The sequence below is a fragment of the Uloborus diversus genome, chromosome 8 (genome assembly GCF_026930045.1).
Source record: "Uloborus diversus isolate 005 chromosome 8, Udiv.v.3.1, whole genome shotgun sequence".
NCBI classification, from domain to species: Eukaryota; Metazoa; Arthropoda; class Arachnida; order Araneae; family Uloboridae; genus Uloborus; species Uloborus diversus.
In genome coordinates this window covers 33,974,986-33,985,588 of record NC_072738.1, presented here as the reverse complement: position 1 = coordinate 33,985,588, position 10,603 = coordinate 33,974,986, and the positions used below count along the sequence as shown (strand labels likewise).

Sequence of the window (10,603 nt, the reverse complement as noted above, 5' to 3'; positions counted from 1 at the left end):
CTTACTATCTGCAGCGCCATTTCAAAATTTTTCAACTAAAATTTGGAACTCGAGGAGGGGGGGGGGGGGAATTACTGCAAACCATATGAGGGATTTTTTTCAAGAATTATTTTTTTTTATCATTCATCGTTTTCCTGTTATAAATTTTTAAAAACAGTCAGTCTTTTTCAGGACACCGTAGGACCGGATGAAAAAATTAAAAATGCGGGGAAAACGGTAATTTGAGGGACGCAAAGTCGGGGGTTCAATGAAATTCATTGAAGCATAAAATCATCAAATGACCAGGCCAAGAGCAATAAAAATATTCTTTATAGAAAGCAAATATGTGTACAAACTCACAAGCTATTTCACAAAACCACAAAATGCTATTCGATCATTTCGCAGGTCATATTTTTGTTTTGATACCACATCCAATCCCATTGCTTCAACCGATTAGAATCCAACTTTGGCAAGACAGTAAGGATAACGACACCAGTAGCAGTCAAGGGTCCAGTAACAGACAGTCGGTAAGTTTGGATTTAAATAATAAGAATTTTAAGAGGGTAAAACTGATGTTGCTGCAACCCATGAATACAGTGCAACCATCTAGCGTTATCAAACTGAATTTTTTGAGTCAGTTGGTATTTACAAGGCAGTGGTAGAAGGTTATGAACAGCCACCACGTGGTCAACCGGTATTTCATGTTCATTTGAATTAAATGAGGTTTTAGGTCTAAAAATAAAGAAATTTTGCACATTTTGAAGAGGAAAGAGGAATTCTGTCCATTGCTGATCCTTTCCTCATCCCATCTGTTACTGGATAGCATCAGAATTTTCGGTGCCTATTACTGGGGGTCCGATCTTTTTTCGAAATTCAGCAACTAAAAATAGAATTACCTCATTCAGAGATCTGGAAGCAGTCAAACGTTAGATGAGATGTAGTTGCATGAGAGAAAAATAGTTTTAAAAGTCTAAATACATTAAAAGGCTCGGAATACTGAGTTGACCTAAGAGCGATGTCTTAAGCATTTCTATTACTGGTGCCATTAACCAATTAGGAAGATATTTATGATTCAGTGTAAATTTCTTTTCTTGACTTCGTCGCTCCCAGCGACTTCGTACAAGAGATGGCTAGTCGTTGACAAGCGATCCGGGAGTTGATGGCCATCGCACGTGCAAATGAGACATGAAATGATGATGTGCTGATGCTAGTTGGAGGTCAGCTAGTTACAGGTCATCCGTATCGCGAAACCGTTTCGTAGATCCATGAGGAAAAGGCCTGTACCCTAGTGTAGACGCCAGGTACGTTCCGTCGACCACATCCGATGCCAAAGGAAATGACGCCAACTTGATACCAGCGAGATTTTTTACTGCACACGAGAGGACCACCCCCATCACCCTGAAAAAGAGAAAAATTGGCCGAAAAAGCTTCTTTAACAATTGCGGTTGTATCAGCATGCGTGCAATTTCATGATTTGCCAAATATCAGGACTTTTAAACTCAAATAGAGTGAATGTCACAAAAAAAAAAAAAAAAAAAACATCGCATTGAGTTTGTACCCCACGAACCGTGAGAAGCCATGGGCCCTTTCAAACCAGGATATTTAAACTCAAATGATATTAATGTCTCAAAAAGTTCTTCACATTGAGTTTATACACCCCGTCTCGATGGATGACATGGGTACTTTTAGATCAGGATTTTTAAACTCGAATGGAGTGATTGCAGCAAAAAATTCCTCGCATTGAGTTTATACCCCACGTCCCGTTGGAAGACATGATTACAAACTTTTAGAATCACTATTTTTCAATCCATGAGAAAATTCTAAGTTGGCATGATAATGGTCGTGCGTCGCCTAGAGATCAATAAATATTTTAGAGTAGCACTTTGGTCGCGTTCAAATAGAACGATCAATTTGATAGGGTGGTTGATTACACGTCTGTTAAATGACGTCAGAGGTTACTGTCCGACGGTTGTTCTTTTAAACGCTTTTGGTTAATGTTTGTCGGCTTATGTACAATTTCAATAATAATTTTCAAATATCAGGACTTTTAAACTCAAGTAGAGTAAATGTCTCAAAAAAAAAAAAAAAAGAAAGAAAGAAAGAAAGAAATCGCACTGAGTTGGTAACTCACGCTTCGTCTGAAGACACGGGTACAAACTTTTATGATCACAATTTCTTAACCTATGAAAAATTTCTAAGTTGTCAAGATAACATTTGCGCATCGCCAAGCGATTAATAAATATTGTAGAGTAGCACTTTGGCCGCGTTTGAATATGACGGTTAACTACACCGGGTGGTTGATTACAATTCGGTTAATAACGTCAGTGGTTACTGTCCGGTTTTCTATTGAACGTCCAAAAATACTACGTGGCCTTTTTAATTAGGCTGGAGATAGTTATTCTGATCATTACCTGTCGTTCAACATCAACCGGTGAAATTGGTAAACTAGCAAAGTATGTGTAGAGTAGAAGAAACTCTTAATAGAGTAGAAGAAACAGTAAGTGTCAAACAAGTACAATTAAAAGTTAAAAATTGCAATAACTGTCTGGAGCATTCTGCTTCTTAATCTCAAATAAACATCTTCTTCTTGCTTATCTCTCTGTTCTGAATCAGATCAGATCCATGAGGTTGTTCGCCTTAATCAACTTCAAGACAGAAGCAGATCTCTTCAGTAGATCCTCGCGTACCAAACCAACACAAAAAATCAGATGTTGTGCAGTGGCCTCTTCAGTATGACATTTGGTGCAAATTGGGAAAGTCCTATTAATGTGGGAAAATCTGAGGGTTTTTAGATGACCTGTGCTCAGGCGAGCCAAAGCAGTTTGATCTCTCCTGTCACCCTCAAATCCAAGGGAAGCACCAGGACCCTCGCAAAAATACCATGGATGCTCAGGAGGACGTCCAAGAGCTGTTTATAGTAGCCTTACATCTGGAGTATAGTTCAAGGTATGTAAGAGGATCCCCACTATTCTGAGTCATAGTAGAGCCCTCTTTCGCCAGTCCATCCGCAATATCGTTATATTTCAAATTCACATGAGATGGAATCCATTGTAAATGGAGGTCACAAGAACTGGACAGACTCTTGAGTTTTTAAACAATTCTTATTCCCTTTTGATCTGCAATGATTCTCCAATTTTGCAAGTATTGGATTGAACTGCGGCTGTCTGATAGGATCCATGTCTCTCTAGGGAAACGTTTCTCAGCAATATAATCCAGAGCCATGTCAATGGCGATCAATTAATCAAATAAACATAATATTCATAATTGGAAACGGAAACAAGATTGAAATAACTCACGTCACATGCATCTCTTCCTTCTGCGCCTGCGCACAAGGAACTTCCAGGCAATGTGAATTCTGATCCAAACTGTAACTGTAGTGCCGATTCGCATCTCTCTTGTTGCCATATGGGAACATTAACTTCTTTCAAAGTGAAAGAATGGTTGGAGGCTGAAAAAGATTTGAGCAAAAGAGGTTATTTCAGATTTATGCGCATGTATCTCATAAGGATTGAGACGTTTTAATATTGCTTAAAACAGCAAGTGTTGTTGTAGATTTCTGTACGGAAATTAAATCATAGTATTAAAGAAATGCCACAGAAATGTACGTTCGTTGCTTGAGGCACCTGGGGCCCTGCCCCTTATCCTCTGGTGTGTTATGTTGATAGTTCCCCGGTTGGGGACGCGACTTTACTGTCTGACCATCGATTACATGGAAAGGTTAATATCCGGTTTATAGGCGAAAATGGGACGTATCTATTAGTTTATAGGGATGTTTGTTGGTTTGTTTTAGATGTGCACTTTTGCCTCTATATTATTTAGCCTCAGTTTCGTAAAAATGAAAATTTGCTCACAGCAACATTTTTTAAATCTAAAGTATATTCGATTTATATTCTCACGGCAAAAATTAATTGATTTATTTATTCACAACACAGTTATGAGCTTACCATTTTGCTTTTACGTTCCTGAATGAAATGAAAACATTTTATTTTATTTTTGTTGTTTCCATGGTAACTATTTTTGTTTCCTCTTATTTTATTTTTGAGAATGCAATAAATGAATATGACACTAGTGACATTATAAAACCCGAGCATCCTAATCCCATCGTTATTTTCCCTTCTCCCCCGCTAGATTCATTTACATGGAATTGTCTTTACTTGGCAGATTGCCAAATTACATACAATCCGTGGTCAAACAGTATTTTGACGCAGAAGATGGTTGCGTGGATGTACGAGAGATGTGCCTTCCTCTAACGGGAGTACCATAATGGTTAGCCGAAGGCTCTTCAAAGTAAATTTTAACTAAAGTTCTTCTTTTTAAAATAAGTTTGATTATTTTTCCCCCCTTCCTACATATTTTTTTAAGTTTTATATTCCCCCCCCCCCATGGGGGTTTTCTAGGCTATTTGAATGAATAAAAATAATAAAATAAAATTAAGACAATGATAAAATGTTGATTAGAAATTTAAAAAAAATAGTGAAATGAAAATAGATAGGAGCATGCTCTCAGCCAGAGTGTAGCATTAAAGAAATGACCTGGTCACCAGAAGTTCCAATTCAGTTGTAAAGATCACGTGACAACAGAACTTGGTTAAAACCTTCTTCTAATTGAAGATACCTCCACTTCATAGCCTCCGCTTTGTAATACTTTGGCTTCATAGATTCCAGTGAATCCCGTTACAACGTACTTCAAGTGAACAAAAATTTCATTCGCTGTAACGAAAATTTCTTCGTAATGGAACTTAAGTACTGTAATGGAATAAAAATGTCGAGAGTAAAAATTTATTTCGCTGTATTGGTATTTGTTGTAACGGGATTTCACTCTATAAACTTTTTGCGGACACTGCTTCTACGATTTGTTGAAAGTTGTGCTCGTCGAAAAGAAAAACAAAACCGCTGAAAAAATCAAATGTTTCTGCTAATAAAGTGATTAAAATTTTAACCGACAAATAGAATTGTTCTTTCCTTCTTACTTCCATAAACAATAAAAGTATTTACTGAAACAATATAAGTTTTAGAAAATATTTTAAGTTAAGAGACTGGATAAAAGTGGTCTGTTATCAATTACATAATGCCTTTTTTCTTCTCTACCTGCTATAGACTTGCTATGGACTACTACCAAAACAGCGAGACTGCCGTGCTAAGCACAAAAGTCGTATCTGCACTTTTTATCAAAACTGAGTTAGTCACATTCATTTTACATTTAACAAGGAAATCAGCAAACCGTTATTCCCTTAATGAAAGTAAATTTTAGTGATGGTATAAGCGACAGCAAATGAAGAAGCGATTAGCAACTTCAAGGGCTTGTTCATAAATTCACGTAAAAACCAATGACATATCCGGAGAATCTGTTAAAATGGTTTCGTAGCCGGTGCAAACTGCATTAAACCGTTAACGACGAAAAGCCTATAGTTTGGCTTTGGTAAGGCGAGTTCCTATAGAAGAAGGATAAATCAAATCCGTCAAGTTAAATAGATGGCTTGAAAGCAGTTGCGGATAGAAACTACCATTTTAGGGGGGGGGGGGGGTCACACTGAAAGTTTTGGGTGAGAAAACAATTCTGAAAATGCTTGAGTGTTAATAAAAAGCTCTAACTCAGCCAGAAAAAAGGCACCTGGTAGGACATAAACGTTACTAATTAATTTCATAAGCAATGAAAGGAACTTGTACTTCAAATATTTACTTCAAAAATATTTAACGAATTGAAAATAATAACTGCAATCACCAACACCTTGTTTATAAAGTATTTAAACATGAAGGGGTTGAATAATATTATCGGCTGTTTAGGCGGTGTCATGACCCTCACGATCCTGCCCTTGTATTCGCCATTGCTTAAGAGTGAGCATGCTCGTTTTTAATTGCTACTTGCATAGTTTTTGCCTGAAGTTCAGGTGGTTGTTTCCTGCTCATATCAAAATCTTACCAAACCGCTTACTCGTGCTGCAACAGTGGCCATACCACAGCCCTTATTTTTCAGCAGGGTCATAAGATCTTGACTGAATGCCACTGGTGCACAGTCAACATGGTGTACCTAGTGCATATCGTTGATTGCCTGGGTTTCTCTAAAGAAAAGGTCCTTTGGGATCCATTACTGTTCCTGGTCATCCTTTAAATTTTCAAGTACATGGAGACTATCTAGCTTTGCTTGGCAATCTGAGGTACTGTTCGTTCTCGAAAGCAAAGACTGCCACTCAGGATATATTTCATTTTAAAAAGGGGCGATAGGTTGAGGATGGGCACTTTCCGCTCGCACTTGCTATCTCTGTCTTTTTCGACGCTACTTAATAAGAACTGCTGAACACGTTATTTTGCGCTTTTTACTTTCGGGTTTCTCTCTCTATTTTGATAAAATCAGAACAAACCTGTCGCATGCGCAGATTGGTGCTAGGTCTCAGCTAAAGAAACAAAACAGTAAGCAACAACGATAAAAGTTGCCACCCTTATTGCGCATTTGAACAGCAAAGAGACGTAAGTGAACATTTTAAAGTTTTGAGTAAAATGTGTTTATATTTTAGATGCTGGGAAAACTTTCACTGAAATTATTTTCTAAATCATGCTGTTTAGCAGCACCAACCAGTGCTACTAGTACTATTGTACTATCTCTTGCTTCAAACAAGCTGGTAATTTCTCCTACCATTTTTACTGGTTATCTCTAAATTTTTAAAGTTGTCTGTTGCATTATTCGTTTCTCACTGCCTCATTTCTCAATCAATATAATTTTGGTTTTGCTTGGTTGGAATACAAGCATCAGGAGTAGCTTCCTTTACAAAAGCATTTTTATCCTACATTATTTAGAATGAATCGTCTTTCCGTCTCTGGACATAGTGAAAAGAGGTTATTATTATTAAATTCTGAAACATAAAACAGATTCGGTGTTGGGAGGGGGACAGCCGTAGTTCAAACGATAAATAGTGAACGATGTAAGAATTCCTCTGCAACAGCGAAATGCGATGTGTTCCCAACTCTGCTCAGATGCTGCAAAGCCTTACTTCTTGTTCTCTCATAATTTAAATAAGAAAAAGCGAGCGATAAAAAATTTGACGCCAAAAAAAATGTGGGTTATTATTGCAACTGTCCGCAAATGCAGCAGTTCCTCCTCTTGCCTCTTGATCGTTCTATCATTAGAAAACGAAATAATGAGTCATATAAGATTTTCTCATCAACATGTTCTGCGATATTACCGAAACTCTGCTCAAATGCTGCAGTTTCGCTTACACTGCAAATTCCCAACACACATTGGAAAAAGTTCGGAAATAAATTTGGACGAATGTATCCAGGGTCGTAACCAGACTTTTGTTTCGGAGGGGGTTTTACCGAACACATTTTTTGAAACATATATATGGTCTATTAAATTTGGTTTCATGTGTATTCTATTGATTTTTGTTACAATAAATTATCTTAATGGAGGGAGAGGATGTTCTTACAAAACGCCATATTGTTTCATCTTACTAATATTATATATGCGAAAGTTTGTCTGTATGGGTGTATGGATGTATGGATGTATGGATGTTTGTTACTCTTTCACGCAAAAACTACTGAACGGATTTTGATGAAACTTTACAATAATATGGCTTATGCATCAGAATAACACATAGGGTAGTTTTCGTCCCGTTATGGGGGGCAAAACCCCCTTAGGGGGACAATAAAACACAATTTTTGTATAAATTCTCTAATATTGGGATGAAAACATACTTGCACATATTTACGTTATATGTCCATCGAAAGCTCTGATTTTTCTGCTGAAAATGGCACCTGTTCGAAATTTCTAAGTAGAATAAAAAACGAGTTATGAGCTTTTTAGATCCATGTTCGAAGGCTTTCCTCAACTCAATACAGTATTTAGTATATCATCTCAACTCCCTGTCGATAGCGACAATTGTTGTATTGTTGACTTTCTTTGCTTTTCGTGATTGTTCAAGGCTTTTCTCAAGTCAAGTCTTGAAGTAAGATTTTTGCACAAGATTGGCAAATAATACAGGATTTGGATGATTTTTTTCCATTTAAACGGAACTTTAATGTAATTAATGGTTTTTATTATTATTTATGCTGATTGAACACTTACTCATTATCCAATCAACCAGCAGATCGCCAAAATTTTTGCAGAAAGATTTCCGTAGCTGATGCATTTGGCAGTTTTTTCAACGTTGCTGTTTTTGAAGACGAAGACTACGTCATAATGTTTCTCAGCTTTCACCATGTAAACAAAATATCGCCAATCAAAGAATTTTCAAAAGACTTTTTTTACTGTGTTAAATAATCCAGCAACTAAATTAGGCAAATCCATAAACAGCACAAAAACTTCCATTAATTTTCCTTTTTGCACAATTTCAAACAATCACCAAATTTTATTACTTATTTTGGTAACATTTCGGATGAAACTGTTTAGCGCCATTTTATGGTGACCAAAAATATCTCAGCATCTGGCGACGATATCTCTGTAACGAAAATGAATATCATATCGTTTTACAAAGTAAGGAGAGAATGGGGGAGCATCATCGAAGGTACCCCAAAACGACTTTCGCAAATTCGGTAAAATCGCACCAAGAGCCCACAATGATTGAAATTTCCCGAAATAACTAAAGCAAGTATAAGGGGATTACGAGCGCAGCTACTTTTTTTTAATCACTTCGTACTTCCTAAGCCATACAGAGAAGGTTTTAGACTCCTTGTTAAAAAAAAAGTATCAACAGATTAATCTTTTTAAACATGAGAAGATTAATTTCATGTTTTGTAAATTTGTATATGCTTAAATATAGTGCTTTCGTTTCTAAATCAATACTACTTTGTTCTTTATACTTATTGCTATTTTAGTTTTATGGGTAAGGAAGAAACTCGAATTTTAATCACGTCAAAAAGATGTGTTTTAAATTCTTTCACTTAAAACAGAAAACAAAAGCAAGTAACGATTTTTTCTAATAATTATTACTGACCCAGGCAACGCCGGGTATTTTTGCTAGTAATAAATGAATTTCTCAATAACTACCGTAAACACACGATGAGTTTGTACAATGCTTCAGTCATACTAATTTCATTTCACAAATAAAATTGAAATAATAATAATAACAACAATAATATTTTTGTCACCAGAATATAAATAAATAAATAAAATAAATAAAGGAAAGCATTTCTTTGGATGAAAAATTTCGGAAGGGGTTTGAATCCATAAACCACCCCCTTGCATACTTCCCTGAATGTATCCCGCTCAGGGTAATTGTTAATTTTAAGCTTGGGAACACGCTTGAGGATAGATTAGAACACGCGTTAAAAACATATAAATGTTAAATAACATTTCTACACACTTGCGGAAACATCGCCTCTTTCGTAAGAATGCAATTTCAACAGCTTTCTTTTACTGCCAGTACTAAACCCTCTCAATAGGAGATTAGTAGAAATGATGTTGCTTTGAACAACCTTCGGCTTATGTCGCAAACGCCGCCAAAAACGATGGTCTACCCTGGTCCCCCCCCCTCCACAACCGTTGCCCGGCTGTGGTTGACAGCTGCTGTGTGTGAGATTTCTTCAAAATTAACTGCAAAAACTATTGGTAAAAGCAAAGGAGTGTTTCAAAAGGTGTGCTCACAGAGTGTTCTTGAGGCAGATACATGTGTCAGTGTTCAAAAGTGTGAGGAACCAATTAAGTGTGCTATGAGTGTTTTGACAGCTAATCAAAAAAGTGTGCTTCAAAGTGATATAAAAATGGGGAGAAGTGCCTATGTTAAAAAAATGCCTGAAAATTTGCAGTATGTTACTACTTGTTCTCCTCACAAAGAAATGAACTCTCTTGGGGTAAGTCCTCTTTTTATCAGAGCCAGACAACAGAGAGATAAAAGTTTCAAAACCAACTCTCTCTTACTCTCGGATCGTCTGCCCCATCCAGTGATGTAGCAGTTCTCCGAAGCGAGCAGTTCGCTTTCCTCTGTCTTCGTGTGCGGCAGGCAGACGACGTCGATGTGCGGCCTGCGTTTTGCGGGCTTGCGCAGTTGCAGCAGAGCCACGTCGTTCTCCAGCGTTTCGTTGTCGAAGTTCGGGTGGAGGACGATCCGGGCTGCGTCGAACTCTTCGTGGGGGTAGCGTTCCGTCGAGCTGGACACGTCGTGCTCACCCAGTCGGACTTTCAAGAAGCGTGAGGATGCGCTGAAAGAATTTATATGCAAAAATTTTAAAACTTGTACTTTGAATCCAACCCTTATATAAACTAATCTGTAAATCAGACTATTCATTGCTGTCCGCGGGGATATTTTTATCGGAGGGTTGATTAAAATTTCTGAGCCTTTTAGTGTATTTAGACTTATTAAATTATTTTTCTCTCATGCAACTACATCTTATCTAACGTTTGGCTGCTTCTGTATCCTCTGAAAAGTTTTAAAATTTTTTCTTCATTTGTTTATTTTTAAGTCTATGCTTTTCCCTCGGTTACCTAATTTTTATGCTCTAGAAGTAGTATCCAGTCTATCTTTTAAGATTGTTAATCAGGCTTGATGTCATACAAAAAAAAAAAAAAAAAAAAACACTGCTAATATTTTGAACGTTATACCATGATACGTGACGCAATCATCAAAACCTTATTAAATTCAAACTATATAGTAAATGTGTGCAGATACAGTATTAAAGCTACCGAAATGTTGTTT

The 10,603-nt window shown here is 36.9% G+C and overlaps 1 protein-coding gene across 1 annotated transcript in view; it reads right to left on the bottom strand.

Moving 5' to 3' along the window:
* Window positions 1-304: 304 nt before the first annotated feature.
* Window positions 305-10,603, bottom strand: part of LOC129227468 (phenoloxidase-activating factor 2-like) — a 40,338-nt gene continuing 30,039 nt past the window's right edge. Inside the window, exons 4-6 of the mRNA XM_054862034.1 lie at window positions 9,829-10,109; window positions 3,276-3,427; window positions 305-1,377 (exon numbers count right to left, since the gene is read on the bottom strand). Coding sequence (XP_054718009.1) covers window positions 1,213-1,377; window positions 3,276-3,427; window positions 9,829-10,109 — 598 coding nt within the window. The 3' untranslated portion in view covers window positions 305-1,212. The remainder of the gene's footprint in view (window positions 1,378-3,275; window positions 3,428-9,828; window positions 10,110-10,603) is intronic.